This window comes from Apis laboriosa, unplaced genomic scaffold, assembly GCF_014066325.1.
Source record: "Apis laboriosa isolate Shangri-la unplaced genomic scaffold, ASM1406632v1 scaffold69_cov144, whole genome shotgun sequence".
NCBI classification, from domain to species: domain Eukaryota; kingdom Metazoa; phylum Arthropoda; class Insecta; order Hymenoptera; family Apidae; genus Apis; species Apis laboriosa.
The window spans coordinates 2,794,426-2,817,239 of record NW_025224165.1 but is presented as its reverse complement, the minus strand read 5'-3'; the positions used below and the strand labels follow the sequence as shown (position 1 = coordinate 2,817,239).

General features: G+C 21.0%; 2 protein-coding genes across 6 annotated transcripts; both read right to left on the bottom strand.

Moving 5' to 3' along the window:
- Positions 1–1,131: 1,131 nt before the first annotated feature.
- LOC122719056 lies at positions 1,132–6,968 on the bottom strand. Of its 4 annotated transcripts, none has more exons than XM_043944584.1 (5): positions 6,727–6,968; positions 6,422–6,603; positions 4,383–4,541; positions 3,125–3,353; positions 1,132–3,019 (listed from the first exon to the last, which is right to left on the bottom strand). In XM_043944584.1, exons 2-5 carry the CDS (start codon positions 6,596–6,598, stop codon positions 1,536–1,538), a joined length of 2,049 nt encoding a protein of 682 aa, XP_043800519.1. In that variant the 5' UTR covers positions 6,599–6,603; positions 6,727–6,968; the 3' UTR covers positions 1,132–1,535. The 4 variants fall into 4 exon arrangements, with proteins under 4 accessions (XP_043800519.1, XP_043800520.1, XP_043800518.1 ...); XM_043944585.1 differs by having other exon boundaries at positions 1,132–3,016; XM_043944583.1 differs by having other exon boundaries at positions 1,132–3,353.
- A 3,859-nt stretch (positions 6,969–10,827) lies between these two features.
- On the bottom strand, positions 10,828–22,159 carry LOC122719032 (aminopeptidase N). 2 transcript variants are annotated; one of them, XM_043944542.1, is made up of 15 exons: positions 21,959–22,159; positions 21,607–21,688; positions 20,923–21,185; positions 19,282–19,488; positions 19,052–19,207; positions 18,094–18,423; positions 16,280–16,430; positions 16,091–16,217; positions 15,294–15,384; positions 14,471–14,654; positions 12,900–13,107; positions 12,421–12,698; positions 12,096–12,295; positions 11,521–11,697; positions 10,828–11,378 (listed from the first exon to the last, which is right to left on the bottom strand). In XM_043944542.1, the coding sequence occupies exons 1-15, from the start codon at positions 21,991–21,993 to the stop codon at positions 10,946–10,948; spliced, it is 2,922 nt and encodes a 973-aa protein (XP_043800477.1). In that variant the 5' UTR covers positions 21,994–22,159; the 3' UTR covers positions 10,828–10,945. The 2 variants fall into 2 exon arrangements, with proteins under 2 accessions (XP_043800477.1, XP_043800479.1); XM_043944544.1 differs by lacking the exon at positions 21,959–22,159 and adding an exon at positions 21,794–21,917.
- Positions 22,160–22,814: the final 655 nt, after the last annotated feature.

Below are 22,814 nucleotides of genomic sequence, written 5' to 3'. Positions count from 1 at the left end.
TTATGAATTAACTTACTTATTAAATGAAATAACTATAATGAAATATTAATTATCATGAAATAAAGATATTAACCCTCTATAACGATATGTCACTTGAAAATTATACATATTCACATATTTATATTTTTAAATCTTATTTGCATCTTATTGCATTCATATTTTTATGAATTATGGCAGTAAATAATTCATTTTACATTGTTATATTGTGCAATAAATTCAGAGCTTACATTTTAAAAGTATATATTATAAGTAATAATATATATATATATATAAATATAAATAATAGCAAAATTATTAATTTTTTAATTTTCAATAAAAGCAAAAGCACTACAGAGAATTATAACTTTTTCTTTATAAAAAAATAAAATTCTTAGTTATAGAGAGTTAAAAAAAATATATTGATGAATAAAATTATAAATAAATCATTATATAAAATATATAAGATTTCTTTCTCTCCTAAAGGCATCTATAACAAATCATAATTTATACTATTAAGATATTCACATTAATGTAAATGATATGTATGTATTTTTCACACACAGCAAAAAAAAAATTTGTTAAAGTTTTACTTAAATACAATAAACTAAAATTTTCAAAATATTTATGTACAATATCTCTAGAAATAAATCATTATATGTATATACATATTATTTATATATATATATATATATATACATACATATATACATATAAAACTATACGTGTATCAAATAATGCGTTTTTATTTCAAATATTTATAATAAAAATATATTATTTTATATTATTAATTAAATAGAATACAGATTAATTAATAGTCTTATTTCAAATATTAATTTAATTAGATATTAGAAACTTTAAAAATATAATAAAAAAAATATTATTTTGTAACTATTTTATATTAATTCATTATAAATAATTTATAATTTATAAATATGTTGTTTATGTCCAAAATAAAATTTTATTTTCGAATTTCTTCAAAGAGATTTTTATTTTTGATGATAAATCTTTAAACATTTGAATGGATTGAACAATTGTATAATGAAGTAGAGTTTTCAATAAGAATAATAATAACAAATATCACAGAATTTTAAGAAGCTATAATAAAGAAAAGGAATTATGAATATACACAATTCAAATTATTTTCGGAAGTTACAAAAAATATATTTATTTATCGAGAATTAATATTTCTTCATTCAATGAAGAAAATAATTATATTTATTTTCTTAATAGTATTTAATACACGTATAGAAATATTTAATATAAATTAAAAAATATGGCCAAGTAAGCACATGCGCGTATACATACACGCTCAAATAAAATAAAAAAAATATATCTTGAATTCTTATAGAAATCAAGGAACTACATGTACCTAAATAGTTTATCGCATATCTATTTTTTATATCTGTGTTTTATATACAAGAAGTTCCATATTAAAAATATGTTTTTTAAAATATAAAATAACATGCATAAAATTATGCGTTCTCTTTTATCCTTTGACATTCACATTCAAGAATATTATATTGAATTATTATCATTATGTAATTCTTTAATACTTATTAATTTTTATTAATTATAATCGGCGATTCCAATGAATTTATATCTGTCGAAAGATATTTTTTACGAGTTCGTACGTACTGTGATGGCGCTGTTCTAATTTGAATATGACAAACTGCTTTTGCATTTTCTTTTGGATCATTAATACACATATTTTGTTTTTTTGAATCTGTAACTTTAACTAAATGAGTACAATTCTTTCTCTTAAGGTTATTAATTTCTTGTCTTATTGGTGCTACAGATGAACGAGTTTTGCGAGGTTGATAATCTGGTGTTGCTTGCATTTTTTCTAAAGCAGTACGTAATGGTAATAAACCAACTGCAAATGGAATTTCTGTATTTGGTGAATTTTCTAGCAAATTTATTCTATTTTTATAATCTTCTGCAAAATCTGTCATATCACCCCATAATGCACGATTTATATGTTCTATTGTATTTAATTTAGGTAACGTAAAAATGGAATCAATATTTGCTGTTTCTGATATGCCACATTTTAATTTACTTGTTATTTTAACTGTTTGCTCATTTTTTTCTTTATTAGATATTATACATTTATTTTTTTTAACAATTAATTTTGTATTTCTACGAGAATTATTAAATGTTTTCTTAATAGGTTGTATTACATTATTAATAACTTGTTCTGGAACTTTACGATCTATGTCCTTTATTTTACGTTTTCTTTTAATACATAATTCCGTTTTATTTGAAAAATTTGATTTTTTAAAATGTTCTTTTCTTTCAGTAGAAGTTTTAATAGTTTCATTATTATTTATAGTTTCTTCTATTTCTTGTTGATTTAATCGTAAACTTCTTCGTAATATTGGTTTTGAACAATTAGAAATTTCAGTATCTTGAGTATTTAATTCTGTTTTATTTATATTATCTTGTTGTGCATTACATTCAATAATTTCTTCTAGTTCTTTACATTTGCTTAATGAATGCTGTTCTGTTAAAGTAGCTCCTACTATAGATTGAATATTTTTAGTATTTAAACTTATAATATATTCAGCACTCTCCATATCTAATGATGTTAAAAGTGTAACTGGTATATCAGTAGTGGACGGCTCATCCAATAAGTCTATACAATCAGTAGATGGTGGATTCTGAATTATGTTATTCATATCTGTTAATTTATTTTTTATTTCATCTATAGATTTTCGTCTTTTATGAGTGTAAACTTTAATACATTTTCCTACTTTATTAGGAACATCAGCACCTTCAAATTTATATTGTGCAAAGTCTTTTTCAATTTGTTGAAGGCAAGATTGTGATAATGACATAGAACTTTCTTCACATTCATCAATATCTGAAAGATCACAGCATTGTTCATATAATATAGGTTTTAATTCGTTATTTGTACACAAAGTATCACTATTTATTATTCTATTTCCAGGATATTCTATTTCCTCATTTGATATTTCTTTCATTTTATCATTTGTTAATAGAATTAAATTTTCATTTCCCATTAATTTTGTAGAATTACCTACTGAAAATAATGTATTAGTTTGTTCTGCATTAGTTTCAAAATCTTGTAACTCTTCATACAATATATGTTCTAATTCTTGTTCAGGAGAATCACTAATTGTATTACCTTCTGAAGATTGATTTTCACTTGTATTCACATCACTATTACTCTTATTACAAAGTACAAAGCACTCGTTCTTAACAAGTTCATTACACTTTACATGTATATAATCTGTATTATTACATGTATTGCTTATAATCTTTGTTTTAGTAACTTCTTTGTCCATGTCATTGATTTCAAAACTTCCTACATTAGAACTCATCATGGCATCAACCACAGTTGTCAATTCTTTAACCTATATGTATACAAAAAATTATTAATATTGATATTGATAGTTTTTTTAATTCATAAAAAAAATTGATTTTTACAGAAAAATTTTATGATTAGTTCTCTAAAAATTTAAATGAAATTATAGTAAACATCTAATAAGTTCAATAATAAGGACACATAAAATATTTTATTCTAATATAGATTTTTTACAAACAAAAAATAATTGATATATGTAATAAAACTTCTTATGTTTAACCTATATATAAATATTAAATAAATAGATTAATTGAATGAGATTACAAGATGATATATTTTATAAACAGAAAATCAAGTTCTAATCTTTATATAGCTATTGATAGTGCTCTTCTAATATTATTTTGTTAGAATTTTATATTTCATAAATTTAAAAAAATATTATTATTATCATTTATTAAAGATTCTACAATTTTTTTATAATAAATGTTTATTCATTTTTATTCAAAAATAATTATGAATTTAAATTTTTTCTAGTATACATTAAAATAAAATTTAAAAAAATTTTTTCATTTATTTTATATATTTAAAAAAATTTATATTTTTTATAAGAAAATCCTATTCTTTAAAAATTTTATAATAATTTTTAGAGTACTAATTATTTATATCAATGTTTATTTTAAATATAATTATATTATACAATATATAATAAAATATTATAACTTTTCATTATTATTTCATTTTATTTCATAAAATATTTCCTTTCATAAAAAATATTAAATATTTCAAATATTAAAAAAAATTAAAACAATTTAATAATACAATTAAATACAAGATGAAACTGATTAAAAAAATAGAAATAAAAAAGAATACATTAAATTATAATTTTTATAATAAATAATATAATATTTGTATATAATAATTATATAATTTATATAATAATATAATTTACTTAATAATAAATATTATAATATGCAATATAAATTTTTATTTTTAAATGTATATTATAATTTTATTTGAAATAAAATTTATATTCAAAATAATTTTTGTTAATAATTATAATATATATTATAATACCAACCTTAAATTTTTTTGTGGCAGTTAACAAAGGTGATAATAATTGATAAGGAATTGTTGTTTCTCCACAATACATGAATTCAACCATGGCCTTCAAAATTTCAAAGTTTAAGTCTTTCAAAAATATAACTGGTTCTTGACCCAAATCTTGTTGTAGAATCTCCTATTACATCAGAAAGTAGAGCAAACAAAACATATTAATAGACACAAATTTTTCATATATATATTTTTTAAATTATGATAAAAATAAAGTGATATTCTATTATTACCTTATTATTTTTTTTATTAATTGTTGTTTTTATAATTTATAATATATTTAATGTTACAAAATTTGATACAATATGCAAAGAACACTTTTAATAGTGTTTAATTTTTTTCTTAGAAAAATTAAAAAATATTTTTATTAGATATATTAGATATATCAGATAGATTGATATTTCATTTAAGAACAAAACATTAACTTTTTAAAACAAAAATTTTATGTATATAATATAATGTAATATAATATAAATATAAATTATAAATAAATACATGCATATTTTAAAATATATTTGATATTATTTTAATTTATTTGGTAAATAAAAAAAGTTAAATATATTCCTAAGAAAACTATTTATTTATAAAAAATTATACTATATTTATTTTTTTATTTTATTTTATTATTTTGATTCCATACAAATTAACTCTTTGATACCTTTATATTCAATAGATCTTCTTCATAAGTTGTAAAAATTATATCCCACAAACATGGTTTCTTCAAATACTTGTAAATAAATAAGGAAATTCCAATATATAAGGTTTTCTTTATTTTATATGAATATTACATAATCCCTGTAAAATTGTCCTTTTATAAGTATTTTATATCTTCTATATACATATATTACTGTATTTATATATATATATATATATATATACACATATACATGTAATACAATTATTATATAGAAACAACATACATGTTATGTAGAAATAATAGATTAAAATTTGAAATTGATATTTAATTAAAATATATTGTAATATTAATAAACTATATATTGATAATTATAATGTAAATAAAATGAAAAGTATTTTCACTATTGTATGTGTTCTTTTTCAATCATTTAACTTAATATTAATTATAATAAAAGGAATTTTTGAGACTAAAATTATATTTATAATAATTAAATATATATTAAATATATATTTAATAATATAATTAAATATAATTAAATATATATTTAATAATATATTAAATATTAAATTTGAAAAAAACTTAATTTCAATTTTCTAAAATTTTTTCACAATTCACAAATTTTTTATATAATTTTTAAAAATAATGAAATTTTAATAAATAATTCCATATATGATATATATAAATCAAAAGATAAATATAAATGTAATATGATTTTTATATATTTGAATTAATATTTTATTAAATTATAAAAATATATAGATTTTTATTATTAAATATAATAATATAAATTTATTTTGAACAAAATTATTTTCATTTTTCAAATAATTTAAAAATTATTTTTAATTAATTTTAAAAAGATATTTCTGTAAATTATAATTACATAAGACAATTAATATTTATTGATTTAATTGATTATTTTTAAAATATAATAAACTTTGAAAATGAAAAAAAATGAAAAATAATATTTATATTCATTATAGCAAAATAATATATAAAAACATAAAATTGATATTAATAATATTATTAGATAATTAATATTCTTTAATTCTATTATGATAACTATACATATAAGTAATTAATTATACAAATAATTTGAGAAAATTAAATTATATATTTTTATTAATCTTGAAATAAATAATATTGAAATTAAAATAAAAAGCTGTATTAATAATATAGCTTTAAAAAAATACATATTTATTATTAAAAATAACTATTAAATATTGAAAATATTTTATCAGAAATTTCACTCATAAATAATTAAATTACATTTTTTGAGCATACTTCGAAATATATAAAATAACTATTAAATATTAAAAATATTTTATCAAAAATTTCACTCATAAATAGTTAAATACATTTTTTGAGCATACCTCGAAATATATACTATTTGATGCTAAAATCAGTTTATGAACACGTAGCTTCTGATCTTCACATACGAGTGTTACATCAACAAGTGCTTGACGTGCCAATAGTCCACTAAATTTTTCTGTAATATATTTTGGATGATCAGTCCATTGTAGGACACAACATTTAGCATTTTCAACCATTGTGTCTATAAATTTTGAAACAGAAAACTATTAGAATTGTAATAAATTAAATAATATAAAAAATCATAATTTTATAATATTTTAATCAACAAATTATATTATATTTCATAAATAATAATATTACATACCGAAATATGATTAAAATGTTAATCTTCCTCTATCAAGAGTAGTTTGAAAAAAAGCACTGAAACCTTTGATGAAATGTATGCAATCAATTTCGATTAATGATAAATAATGATATAGCGCCTTTATACATTTTCTAGTGACTTTCATGAAGCACCACCGGGAATGTCGGTTTATAAAATCACCGAGTTTACACAACATTTGCTCACTAACGTACTGAAATGTACAAAATTAGGACGTAAACGAAACTCAAAAATTAGCCATCTTACATTACGATATAGATATTTTAACCTACGAATATATTGTTTGACATAGAGCAATGATGAGATAATCTTGAACAATTTCAAATTAATTTAATGTGGTGCCATCTTACGTCTCTTAACAGAATATATAATCGTACATAATGAGTTATGAAATTATTTCAAAAATATTTATATTTTTATGTAAAATACATTATATATTTAATAATATTTATGTAATTCACATAGATCAAATATTCATAAATTTAATTTTAATAATAATAAAATTTAACATATTATTTATAATTAATTGAAAAAAAATAATTTAAAATTTAATTTAATTAAATTTTGGTTATAAGTATAAATAAATGAAATAAAAAAATAAAAAAAAAGAATTATTTTAATATTTGTTTATATTATATGTATAATAAACGATTAAAATTAATGAATTTAAAAATAATAAGTCATATTTAATCTATACAATTTATAATTCATAGTTTTAAGTTTAGTAAATTTGGGTAATATAATTAAAGATATGTTCATACATTGCATATAATAAATTTTACTATATAATATGCTATCATATTTTATTATTATATTTAAAATTGCATTATAAAATATAAAGAAACATATTATATAAAAACAAATTTTTAAAAATTTAAAAATAATTTTTTTATTTATTACTTGTTGAAAAAAAAAGATAAAAAAAGATTAAAAAATATTGTAATGTAATATATTATCAATTAATACAATATACTTATAAAACATTTGTATCGACTCTTTATCTTTACTACTCTCATACCATACACTATTTACAATGTGTATGCTTTGAATTTGTCTTTTAATTTTATTATTTCAGCCTTAATAGAAATATATATAACAAGAAACATGAAGAGAATATTTCTAATATAATTATAAGACGCAAAATATTACATGTGATATATTAATGGATTCATTTTGGTAAATAGATGATGAAATTAAAAGAATTAATAAATTATAACAAAAAATTGTTTTTATTTGTAAAACATTAAAAAAACATTAAAACATTAAAAAATTAACCTTTATGTTTGTAGTTATGAATTAATCATGGTATCTATAGTAGAAAATTGATACATTTTTATAGAAAAAAATATTATTAATTACCATATATTTCAAAGTTAATTACAAAAAATTAAAAAAAAAATTTAAAAAAACGTAAAAAAAATTGTTCTAATTTGAATCATAAATTATTTCATACGCAAATTATCTTGTCAACAGCTAAATATTTATTTAGTTAATAAATAATAAAATTTGTTTATATTTTTAAAAATTATATTTTATATATATATATAAATATATATAATAAAAATTAATTAAAAATAAAAAAAAAGAATCAATTGGATTTTAATTATTGATAAAATTGAAAAAAATTGATTTAGCATGAACAATAATCTAAAAGATTGATTTAATAGAAAATCTTATTTTTTTCATATATATATATATTTTATAAAATTAAGAGTATATTATTATACTTAAATATGTAACTAATTTAAAATACAATATATTATATATTTTATTATTTGCAAGTCCTAATAATATCTTAAATATAAATATAATAAATAATATTTTAAATATATCAAACATTTCATGAAGAAGTAAAAAAAAATATATTTAAGTATACTTTAATCTTTATTTCATTTGATGTTATAAAATTTTATTTTACAATGTTTTAGTTGTTTATAAATATTTTTATTCATAATTATTTTCATTAATTTTTCATTGTATTAATGAATATGAATATGGCATAATAATATGAATGAATGATATGAAGTCTCTTATTTGCTTTTTATAATATAATATATGTATTTTATCTTAAGAAAATTTTGTAATATAGTTTAGACAAATAATAAATTTCAATGTTTTATGCTTTGTGTTATATTGAAGTGTTTTTGCATTATATTAATATGAAAAAATTGACAAATTATTTATAAATATATACAGCTAAAACTTTGCATAATAAAACTTTGTAATTTTAACTGAAATAAGTATCAAAGTATTTCTGTAAAATATATTGAAATATTTTTTATATTAATTATTTATATTAATTATTTTAATTTAATAAATTAATATTTTATATTAATTATTTATATATTAATTTTATATTAAAAATTAGAATTTATTTCTCATAATTTTCAAATATCTTATATAAAAAAAATGAGATATTTATATAAATTAGATATTTCTATTAAAATTATAAATAGATGTAATAATATATTATATTATATGAAATACTCTTCATTATAATGTAATTATTTAATGTATATATATATATATATATTATTTAAAATATAATTATTAAAATATCTACTCTATATTATTTAAGAAAAATGTTTAATTGACATTAATATTTAAATGTAAGATATTGGTAGATTATAATTAAATTCTGAAAATTCAAGACATTTTTAAATAATAAAAGTATTAATAATATCGTGCTTCAAGTTAGTTAAATAGATAAATATACTAACAGATTTATAATTTTGTAAAATAGATATATAAAAAATATGTTTTGTTTCATTAGATCAGCGATTTAGATCATTATAATAGTATTAAAAGTATTAAGTTATGATGGAAAAAATCTAATATTTGTAAACACAATCCATTCATAAAGTGTTGTATTACTATAAATTAAATTTTTTTATTTTTTTTAAATATTAATATATAATATGTTATGATATATATTTTGATTTATGTCATATTTCTACTATTGATAATAAATATGATTATCATTTCTAAAATTTTTACTTTAGAAATGAAAAAATTAAACAAAAAAAATTTAAAGTGAAATTTTTTAAAAAAGAAAAATTTTTATAAAAAAAATAATTTTATAATCGATTGATATTTTATATACATATAATAATACTAAATTGCATTTTAATATTATATATTATTAGAAATATATTTTTATTAAGATTTGGTATCATAGAAATATATTATAATAAAAAAGACATAATAAAAAACATTTCACTTTATAAAATTCTTTTTTTATCTTTAAATCAACTAGCAATAAAACATAGATTTGTTAGATATATATAAATTGATTAAATATTAGTTAAATTTATCTGATTATAACGATTTTCAATCATGTTTTTTAATTTAAATGAGAAATTGCTATTAACAAGTTACTTAAAAATATTAAATTATTACATTCAAAGAAGTTAAATTTGATTAAAAAAAAGAATTTAAAATAGTAAATATTTTATAATTTACTTATACCAAAAATGTAACTTATGCCAAAATTTATCTTTATTTTGATATAGTCTGTCAACGAATTGATTAGCCAAGTTTTATAAGTCAATTGATTAAATCAGTCATTTAATAGACACACAAATAGAAGTTGGCTTATATTAATACTTTTAAATTATGTTTAATATTATGTATTTTTCTAAACAATAAAAGAAATATTTTAAAGGAATAGGAGTTTTCTTATAATTAAATTGCAAAAATTGAAATTAAAATTGCTTATTGTATTATTGTTAAAGTTTTATTTAATTAAGCAGATAATTAAATTGATACAAACAATATTATATACTTTAAACAAAAATTATTTAAATAATTTTTTATATCTTAAATCAATAATAATTGATATAATTACATTGTTTATTCAAATTTAAATATATTACATATCTAATAATAATTATATATTGTATAAACTTTATATTTTTTTGATAAATAAAAAAAATATAAGCTATGACATTAAATTATTATTAAACTTTCAAATTATTAGTTTGATTATTTCAAATATTTATTAATTTGATAAATTTTTTATTTTATTTTTAAAAGTTATTTTTGCAACAATTTATTTATATATTTAAATTTCAAGCAATGGATGATTGATATAATATATAACTTATAAATATTTTAGAAATTGTAAAATTTTTTTTCAATTTCTAAATTTATATTTAAACATTTTCATTTAATTTTCAATTATGAGTCTTCTTTTTTTAATTTATTCCGTGCTAGGAACTATAGTAGTAGTGACTACATAAGGTTGAATACCTTCTAATTCTTCTTTTGGCAGATTTTCCATAAGCCAAGCATCAATTACTGGAAGATTTTTTTCACTCCATTCTTTTATTTCCATTTTGCAACATTTTTGTGTCATAAGATCGGGTGGGAATTCATCTGAATGACTTTCATACAATTTACGCAATATATCTAAACCTTTTTGATTGCTAAATGAGGAAATTGCAGATTCCACTATGCGGTACCAAATATGTTTTTTATCGTCAAATCTTTCTTTCACAGTATCCCAATTATCTGTTAAAAAGTTGAAGAGGGTTGTATAACCAGCTGCACCACCACTCAATGTAACAAAAATTAATTGGATGTCTGAATCAGTAAAGTTTCCATTTTGATTGAGAATTGTTACATTTAACAATCTGTAATATTGTTATTAAGAAAATGAATAATTATTATTTTTCTAAATGAAAAAAATATAAAATATAATTTTTATTATTCAAATTTTTTTAAATGTTTTAATACATTTTAATGAATTAATCGAACATAATTATTTATGATTACCTTTCGATTTTATATGTGTCTTTTGGACAACCAGCTAAAGATTTTAAAAGATAAGTTCGTTCATTTTGTTTCCTTTCTGGACTGTTTTGAGGGAAATTTATAACACGTTGAAGTCCAAATTCCCATTCTTCTTCGGTACCCCATTTGAATACCGGACAAATAAATTCATTGGCAACTCTATAAAATAAACAATATTAATTTTTGTATTATTATTATAATAATAATTTATTATCATAATCATAATAATAATTAATAATTAATAAAATTTAATCTTTAAAATATAATAATATTTGATTGATAGAAGTTTTAATATAATTTTAATATAAAATACATAATTTTCAATCATTTATTTAAGTTATTTTATAATATAATATTAATATTGCAATTGAAATCATAATTATCTTTTAATTTTTAGGAAAGATTGTATACTTCTATTACAAAGAATTATTTTCTGAATAATTAATAGCATTAAATGTAAATACCTATTAAAAATTAAATATTTTAATTATCACTTGCGATAAAATAATTATAATTTTTATTTTCAAAATAATAATAAAAATAATAAATTTACGAACGGATTTCCTTTATCCGGTTCCTTATCAGTCAACCATTTTTTGTATTGATCCCGCGCTTCATTAACACATGGTTCGTATCCAGCACGACAAAGAAAATTTTTTGTCATTCCTCGCATGTGAGTTTTCCAAGATGGTTCATCCGTCTCAATATTTTTATTAAGTTCCTCGTACAAAGGCTTCAATAATGTCCGTATGTATGCCTAAATGACAATAAATTTCTCATTCATTAACTGATTTTATGAAAATTTCACATTTAATTTTTTTTTTGTTGCAACAAAAGTAATTTATGTTAAATATCATATATAGAGAAATAGAAAATATTTACCTCGAATTTAGGATATACTTCAGTTCCCTCTATACGTCTACCTATGTGATCAATCATCATAAAAACTGGCTCCCATACAACGTGGCTCCTTTCTTCTTTCAAAAAGAGCGTCATATTTAAAGCGATTCCGAAACAAAGTTCTCCGGAATATGCTAAATTCCAAGAATCATGAAGAAGTTTTGCTCTAGTTAAAACAGGAATCTTTTCTCGATTTGGACTTTGTAAAAATTGTGATAGCATTTTCCAATTACAGGAATCATAGTTTACCGGGAACATGCCTATAAAATCATTTCCTTGAATATCATACGTTACAATGAAATTGTTTTATTAAATCGATTTAATTATCCAGTAAAAAATTATCAAAGAAAATTGAAATTTATTAAAGAGAAAAGCGATTATTTAAATTATTTATCGAAGAAATGAAACGGATTTAGATTTATATATTATTTAAATTTTAATTTATATTGCTATTTTCATACCTATTTCCTCTGGATTGACAATGATAAAATGATTTTCGTTAGTATTATCTGGAACAGTGAGATTTTTTGCTGAATTTCCTTTCGTCAACCACAGGTGACAAGGCTCTTGAAATGTTAATTTTTCTTGGGTCATTATCACTATCGGTATATCCCATTCATAAGAAACTTTGGGTGCGGAATCTCGTGTAGTTTCTCTGAGGTAAACTTTCTATAAATATATCTCAATGTGAATAATATTAACTTCAATTAAATTAGAAATGAACAATATATTGAAATATTTGAATAATAATGAATTAAGTTCGAATTAAGAATAATTTATTATTTAAAATATTAAGAATAATTTATTATTTTGTGTATTATTTACATATATAACTATCATGATAAATATATTATCATGTACAAATTATATATAACTATTTGTGTTACTGTTTCTTTCATAATAATGAAACGATGTTATCTCAAGAACTAAAGAATATCCACCATCAACGACCTAAAATAGTATGTAAATGTATTCTATTGTACATTTTTATTTGGATTATACCGTTAAGATTACTTTAATGGTTTTGTTAAAGATGGAACAGCATTTTTTCGTTCTTCAAGGGTAAAATCTTTATTGTATTGTTATGCTCATGCAATAATTGCACATCCGTCCGGTTTAAATTATTTCTACATTTTAAAAACTAATTAAGTATTTTTTATTTAAAAAAGAAACGAACCTTGGAATTTATACAGTCACTTGTAATTCATATATCATATATATATATAAGTAAAAAAAAAAAAAAATGCTTTTAAAAATTACATTAAGATAACATATCTAAATCTTTTTTTATGATATATATTAGATTACTAAGAAAAAAAAAATTATATGTCAATACAAAATATCAATAACAATTAATTTGCAACAAAATATAATTTATTTATTCAAATAAACTATAAAAAAACAATTTAAAATATAGAAATATATTTAATAAAAATATTTTATTTTTAAATGTACAAAAAATACTTTAAAGGAATTAAAAAATAAATGATATGTATGATTTCCATGATATTTTCTGCGAATTAATTAATATACATTTTTTGTATATTGAAATAAATAAAAATGTGTTGAAAAAATTGTAAATAAAAAATTGTGTAAAAAAAATCCTATAAAAAAATACCTCATAAAAAACGACCTAAGTGTATCATATTTCTTAATGTTTTTTTATATACATGTAACATTTTTTTAAGATTAAAAGATACGAACAAAATTCTGACTTATCGAATGATTTCATTATATAAAATTTAAAATTTATTTAAAAAATAAATATTATTGATCGTGCAATTAATTATATTATTCTTTTTTTTTTGTTGCGTTCATTCTCGATTTGCATATCCACATCGTTACGTACTTATGCAAGAGGAGAACCGATTTCATTCAAAGCGTCCATAAACAAATACAAGATTGCATTTCGTATTCATTGATGGTTTTATCCGTGTGAAAATCACCACTATCTTTATGCTTTTTTGCGTCTCTGAGGTAAGCAACGTTTTTGCTCGGTAAGATTGTAAGCAATAATTATAAGTATACATACCTGGCTAAGTGTAAGAGTTTGTGTTTCATAATCGCGGATTACGGTGACTAATGGTACCCTATCTCGATTGGTCCACGGGCCTGCAATGCTATTCACTGTCAAACCTTCTGGCAAAATGTTCATTTCTTTCGCGACATCGTTTAATCGGCTGTAAATGTCATCTGCAAAAAAGGTTCGTAGGTTCCTGAAAAAATTGTATTTGGTGGGTGAACAGAGGTGAATAAAAAATTCAGTCGAGAAAAATAGCCGGGAAACAGTGTTTCTGAAAATGATTTATAGTCTAATAAAATGGGGGAATTATTTTCGAGATAAAATTATTTTTCTTTTCAAATGTTTATTGAAATAAGAGGATGTTTGAAGATAAAAACGAAAATAAAATTCAAATAACTAAAAGTGCTTCTTGTATGAAAATTTTGAGAAAATTTGTAAAGTTCAAAATAATGCCAATAAATTAAATGATATATATATATATAGACTAATATAAAAGATAATATAAACTATATAACATAATAGAAGAAATTAAATTCAAGATAAAAGTTTTTCTATAATGATTTTTTCTATAATGATTTTTCTAAATGTTTATGAAATAATAAATTAAAAATATTTTTAAAATGATTATTTTGTAAATTATTTGACATTAGAATGTAATTAAAGAGATTGCAAGAAACATTAAATTTTCTGTTTTTTCCATAATATATAAATATAAAGAATATTATTATAATTTTTTTAATAATCATTAATTTAAATAATATTTATTAGAATTTAATTATTAAACTTGCATCTAAAATCTGCTTCCCGGCTAACTGATAAAAACAATTACTACTCTTCTGAATTCTGTTGAATGAAATTTCTAACGCCTTTCTGGAATAATTTCTCTCCAAGGGTGTAATTGAACATCCGGAATACCAGTTCCGCTATAAGAAGAAAAAAATAATGTGATTAGACTTACATAATTAATAGAAATTTGATGTGCTAATTACATGATAATTTTTTTTCAATAGTATATAAAATTGTTAAAATTTTCAAACTGATCATTTAAATAAAAATTATCAAGTTTTTTATAATCTTAAATATCTTTTATAATCTTTTTTTTATAATATTTGAAACTTTATTACATCATTTATACATCATTTTTAAATACTAATAATTAATATTTCTTTATTTATTATATAATATATAATATACGTTCGAAAAGTTTAAAATATTTTATAAAAATTTTCGCATATATTAATATTTTATATATATTTATATATTCTGAAAAATCAGTTTATCAGTAAAAGAAAAACGGAGTCGTAAAAAAATACATCTGCATAATTTGGTTTTATTTTTTACAATATTTTTTATCTCTAAAGATTAAGTTAAATAAAAAAAATCTAGTCATAATGTATAACTTATGTTATAGAATATGCTTTAAAATTTATTAGAAGAATGTATTTAATAAATAAGATATATATACTATAAAATATAAATGAATAAATTATTCTGAAGATATCTTGTTCAAAATACTATCAAGAAATTATTAAATATAATTGTTTTAATGCATTGTATTATATATTAAATTATATATTAAATAATTATTATTAATGATAGCTTTTATAAAATAATTTAATTAAAATTTACTTTTCGCTGATGTAGCTTCATTCCTGATTCCCCCAACTCTCGAAAAAGGTTCAAATTTTCCAAATTCGTAATAAAGAGAATATAACAGAGTCATTGGCCATTTTCCTTCCATTTCATCTGGATTAAGCTGCAATAAATATATCATTTTCATAAATTAATTTTCGTGCGTGTACGAATTATAATACGTACATTTACGGTCGTCATTGAAGCTAAGAACGAATTAAGTGCTTTGTTAATTGGTGCATCACTCCAACGGAATGGTGTAATATATTGACCGATCCATTGATAAATTAGTTCATAAGCTGTATTCCAAATTGAAGAACTGCTTATTTCACTTTCCCTATTAATAATCAAATTATTAAATACTTAAATAATTATTTGTATATTTGTACCTGCAATAGGTAACTTAATAATTTTTAACTTATTATCATATGAAAATTATTTTGGTCAAATAATTAGAATACAAATATATAATATTCAGATTTATATATAGAAATTTAACAGAAAACGTGATTTATCATATATTTTTTTCTATAATTTTTATTTGTAAGTAAATTATTAATATTTATTTTTGATTAATGTTTTATAATACATATTTAATAGTAATACAGTATATCAAGTAATTCATAAAATTATATGAAAAGAATTAATATCGATTTTAATAATATTGAGAATTATTTATTTAATTACAAAATTATGTGCGAGTTATCGATATTTTATATTATGAATCGAATGTAGATAATTTTGGATACCATAATTTCAATGGTTGATTCATACTTGTTGGTAATTAATCTATAATATAGTTATCGATAGCGTTATTCATTAAAAAAATATTAATAGAACTAATAATTTAGAAATTATAATAGATTCAACGAATCAAAAAATTTGATATGATTTTTTTGTAAAATTAAATGTTAAATTTTACATTTTATTCAAATTTTGAATAATCTGCCGAATTCTATTACTCGACGGTCGGTGATATCAAATCCTTTTTATCAACGAAAAAAAAGCTTTTTATATAATACTTTATTGATTATTTTCCTATATACATATGTATATATACTTCGTTTTTTTTTTTCTAATTTTCAAAAAAATGTTAAATATAATTTTATTTCATATTTTAATATTATATTTCATTTGATATTTTCTCTATAAATAATCTGCGAAATATACCATTTTAAAAAAAATTAAATATGAATTTTGAAGATATATAATAATTTTTAAAAGATAAATTTCTCCACAATTATCTTTTTATTATAATTAAAATTTAAATTATAAAAATTTTTTTATTTAATAAAATTTTAAAATACACATTACTATACAGACATACATTATATATATATAATATATATAATATATATATATGTTTTGTATATTAAATAATTAATATATAAAATTATAATCCATAGATTATATATTATTATTTTTTAATAGGCTTAGATTCATATCGATAAATTTTATTGTTAATAATTTATTTAAGTAAATAAAAAATATCTACTTATTAACATATCTAAAGTCAAGATCATTTATGAAGAACGAATATTTGGAAAATTAATATATTTGATAATATATATGATATATTTAAAAAAAATATATTTAAAAAAAATATATTTAAAAATAAAATATATTTAAAAAAAATTATTAATAAATCTAATTATGTATGTATGTAATATATTGTAATCTATCTATAACTTAGGATAATGATTCATGAATGAATATATGTATCAATATTTTTAAATAAAATTTATAATATAATGATATTAATTTTAGCATGCAAATAAAACAAACAATCAAATTTTTCACTTATTTTAAATTTTGTACATTATCACGTAAGTAATTTTCTCTTAAAATTTTTATTCGTTTCTTTATAATTTTTCAATAAATTTCAATAATGTTGCAATAGAAATAGTTAATAAAACTATTATTGTTTACAAAAAAATATATAACACTCAAATAACATTTATTTTTTCATGCTCGAAAAAAGTGTAATAAACGATACATACTTGAAGAACATCAAACCCCAACTGTCAGATGCTTTGGTAGCACTGTACAAAGGAACTGCTACCAAGTCGAGTTTTGGCAAAACAATCGAGCTGTTGAAGTATTCTTGTAAATAATTCATAATCCTGACAACTTTGTCAGGTACGTCCTTTAAAGAGTCCAAATACTCCTTTCGACCCCACACTTTAATCTCGAGCTTTCTTCCATCCATTTCATTGATTTCCTGTGTGGGCGAGATACTCTCGAAGTCCGATACTATCAAAGCCAATTGATACGTTGATATTTCCGGTGTCTTCGAGAAATGATCCCAGATTAAATCCGGCTCTCCATCTCTGAGTAAAAAAAATATATTTTAATTGTAAACTTTTTTACACAATTGAAAAGAATTTCGAGCTACTTTAATTTAATTAAAAACTTTGAACACTGATTGTGTTCGATAATTAATGACAAGAATATTGTTCGTATAAGAGATTTAAGATATCATGCTTTATATATACTTTAATTAGATATTAGCCTATCAATTTAAGGGCACAATTAACTGATATCGATTTTTTTACAATCTAATGAATCGAGCGCAAGAACTTGGGGAATTTTTTGTTTCAAATTTTTAGATTTTATCATTGCAACAGAAAAATATAATAATATAAAATTATAAATATATATATTTAATATATTTAAAATTTTGTTTTGAATATTTTTGATTCATAATCATTTGCGGGTGAATATCATCGATATCAAAGTTACAATATTAAAATTAAATCAACTTTTAATACAATGTTCAATTTTTAAAATGAATTTTCTTAATTCAATATTTTTCCTTATTTGAAATATTTTTTAATTTATAATTTCGTCTCGTATAAAAAAATATCCTCAACTTGCCATTAAACAAATTTATTCATTCGCAAAAGATTAAATAATTAGGATGGAGGAAAAGAGAATATTATGATACAAATTACTTACATTTCCGTACTGCTCTCGAGAGGTGTGTTCGAAAGGGCGATCATATTTTTCGGGCGTAAGACGCTCAGTTTGAAGGTCGCTTTGTAAGGAGGTTCATCCATACAAGGGAAGACAGTTTGCGCGCTATCCAATCTGAGATTGGTAGCCACAAAGGGACTGGAAAAGAAAATATATTACGCACGTTGCGAGATTCCTTTTCTCTTAGATTACGTGTAAAACATTGCAATTACTGTTTCTTTCCATTGGCGTCGATGTATTCGTTTTTGAAGAAACCGCTACTCTCATCGGTGGTAAGGTTTCCGGTGAAAATGAGATCTACTTCGCAGCTACTTCCCTTTTTTAGCATCTGCTGGAGATGAATTGCGTAAGAAGATGGCCATGAATTAGGACGAGTGATTCTCGCAACGTTCACATCCATCAGTGGCAAACCTTTCTCCCTTTTTTTTTTTTAATAAACAGATATTAGTTTTGAGAGATAATTTAAACAACCAAAAATAGTAATAATAGTGATAATTAAATAATGATAATTAAATAGTGATAAAATTAGTTAATTATTTGGAATTAAATTAGTTTATATTAAATATAAAATTATATTACGTATATAATATAATTTAATTTATATAATTATTACACGAATTAAATTTGATTGTATATAATTCTTTCGAAAAATTATGTATTAAAGATTTATTTAAGAAAATAATATTTTTTAATATTATTATTTATTGATAGCATATACTTTTTTACTTTTTTTTGATATATTTCATATACTTGATATTAATAATGTAATGTAATAATTATTAATTTTAGTTTTTAGTATTTGTAAGTAGAATTTTATTTAATTAAGTCGTATTTCATTTCTTCTATTTTATTAATTTGTGACTGAAAATTTCTTAATAACAATTTCATCTTCGTGAAATATAAAAGTCAAATAAAGTAAAAAAAGTATATATGTATTTTGATAAATTTTTTTATTAAATTTTTAGAGTATATTAATTAAAAAATTTCCAATGATTTCTATCCAAAATATGTATTTTCACTAATTATCTTTAGACTGAATTCATTTAATTATTAAACATTACTTTTTAATTTTTTATTTTAGAGAAAAGTATTGCAATTTTTATTGAGCACTGTTAATTTAAAATTCGTTCAATATATTACATCACGAGCAAAAGACTCTATATTTTCTTCAATTAATAAAAGATGTAATTAAATCTTAAAAAAAAAATTCGATTCTCCTAAAAATCTCCTATATTATTTAATCTTATTTATATATTTTTTAATATTATTATTTTAAATACATAATAATATTTTAAATACATAATATTATTTTAAATACATAATAATATTTTACAAAATTGGACATTTTTTAATAAATATATTATTCTGATATTACTATTAACATATCTTATTCGTATTCTGTCATGTTCCAAATTTAAATTTCTCTAATTAAATTCGCTCCACAAAGGAAAATTCTCTTTAATAATATATACTATAAATAATTAATATAAAATTATCATTATTAAAAAAAATTAAACATCAATTATATTCGTATATTAATAAAAATTATCCAATAGAGAATATAAATTTGAATCAATAAGATGTAATAATTTATATTTTTATCTTTTTAAAAACTTTTCGAAATATCTATTTCAAAATTATTGCATGAAATATAAATAATATATAATAATAAATATAATTCAATTTAAAAAAAAAAATGATTCATTTCTAGAATTATTATTTTATATATAATCATAACTTGTTTTCTATCATATTAATTAACCAATCATTTAAAGTTTTATTCAAAGTTAAATTAATTCTTGTTTTTCAACTTTAAGTTTACCGTTTGCTATTCATTCATTCAGTAAATTTACCTTTCCTCCAACGACATCTCCGTGGCCCTAACATTATACCCCGAGATGTCAAGATGTGGGTGAGCATTTAAAATAATTGTGTCGCTGGTATCTGTCCAAGTGACATTGATCTTAATTCGACCTTTGAATTTATCGTTCCCAATAAAAGGTTGAAGTTCCAGGTGGTAGCTGGTCGGCACCACTTCCGTTGGCAATCTGCGCTGGCTTGCTTTCGACAGATACACGTCGTTCAGATCTATGCTTCGTTTTGATTTCCATGGTATCTGTAAATTATTTTCTATTTCTCGATCTCGAAATTTATCGCGATATCTTTTCCTTGTATTATTGAAATACGTAGATTGGAATTAGATATATATTTTTCAAACAATTAATATATATCAATATTATGAATGACGTTCTATACGAAGAAAATAATTTTTCCTACCGAAAATTTCAATCATGGAAATAGTGTATGTATTCCAAATGATTAGTGAAACAAAAAAAAAAAACGAATTTAATTTTAAAGAAAGTCAATAAACATAAATATATATATTATTTCAAATTATAATTATTTTCCAAAAGTTTTATAATATCTAAAATTTATTTTTATTTATTACATGAATAAATCTAATAAAATATAATAAAAATCGTTATTTTATTGCACACACACAAACAAGAAATTATATTAATAATAAAATTACTTACACTAGAAAAAGCTTTGGTATCCTGTGGAAAAATGAATATCAGGAAGAACCCAGTGATAGCTGCTATCCACCTCATAGTTCTCCTGTGGAGTAAGTCGAAACGATTATTCAACGGGAATGAATCGTGAAAGATAATATAACTGGATGATTCGCGTGAAAAAATAACGTTAAATACAAATAATTTTTACATCGATGAAACGAAACACTTCGGAGTTACTACAATTTAAAAATTTTCCATAAACACATAAAGATCTTCTTCCCACTTTATCTCTTATTATCGGGCACCACGAGTTATCAAGCATCGATCTCAATCAATCGAACGGGATCTGCCTCTATCGAATTCGAACACTTACTTCGCGATCCTTATCCAACACGTCCTTACTTGCATACGGTGGACAACGATCTAACCGATGCAATTCGCGTATTTTCGAATATCACCCACTTCTACCCGTAGCCAACCAAGGCTTGTTGACGTTTGACCTTGATACCGCGATCCCAATATCCGTGTCACAATGCCACCGAAAGACCAGGTCCGAATGTAGTCGTTGGCCAACTGTCGTCCAACATTCCGTTCTTCTTCGAACCAGGATCAGGCCTGGTTGGATTGTGCGAAGAAAAGGTACAAAAAAGATAAAAAAAAAAAAAAAAAAAAAAAGAAAAGGAAAAGAAATTGCAACAGAGAATAGAGAGAAAACGTGGACGACCACGTGATGGAAGGAAGATCATCCCTCCCTCCCCCCCGTGGATCGGTGTCCGAAGCACGATGTTCAAAGCGCTTAGATCCACTTAGCCGCGTAATCGGTGGATCGTCCATTATCCAATTCCATCGGGCAAACGTCACAAAAGGGCCTAATCACGCCTGCACCCGTCGGTGACGGACGGAGAGGCGTAACGTGAATGGCCAATCCCGAAAGCATCAATGGAAATTGAGATGCCACGAGCCTACTCTGTGGCATCTATCCGAGTCTGGTACCGTTTCTGCAACCAGGAACCCATTGTGTATTCGTTTAATGTTTGAAAAGCGGCCAATTCAGCGGCCTCTGGGCAACCGACGAGTTCGTTTCCGATTTGGTGTCAATTGGAATTGATAGAAAGAAAGAGAAAGAGAGAGAGAGAGAGAGAGAGAGAGAGGTTTTGTGTATCGCGTTTTTTTCTTCTTCGACCTCAACTTCAACCCGTGCCACTCGTCAACTTGTCTCCTCCGACTTT

Excerpts from the sequence above, each read along its gene's own strand:
- LOC122719056 (XM_043944583.1), bottom strand. The coding sequence starts at position 6,598 with ATGGTTGAAAATGCTAAATGTTGTGTCCTACAATGGACTGATCATCCA. Across the intron at positions 4,542-6,421 it reads CAAATAGTATATATTTCGAG|GAGATTCTACAACAAGATTT; the intron begins GTATGCTCAAAA and ends CTGATGTAATAG. Across the intron at positions 3,354-4,382 it reads CTGCCACAAAAAAATTTAAG|GTTAAAGAATTGACAACTGT; the intron begins GTTGGTATTATA and ends GTATACATATAG.
- LOC122719032 (XM_043944542.1), bottom strand. The coding sequence starts at position 21,993 with ATGCAAGTAAGGACGTGTTGGATAAGGATCGCGAA. Across the intron at positions 19,489-20,922 it reads GAGATGTCGTTGGAGGAAAG|GGAGAAAGGTTTGCCACTGA; the intron begins GTAAATTTACTG and ends AAAAAAAAAAAG. Across the intron at positions 15,385-16,090 it reads TGAAGCTACATCAGCGAAAA|CGGAACTGGTATTCCGGATG; the intron begins GTAAATTTTAAT and ends TTCTTCTTATAG.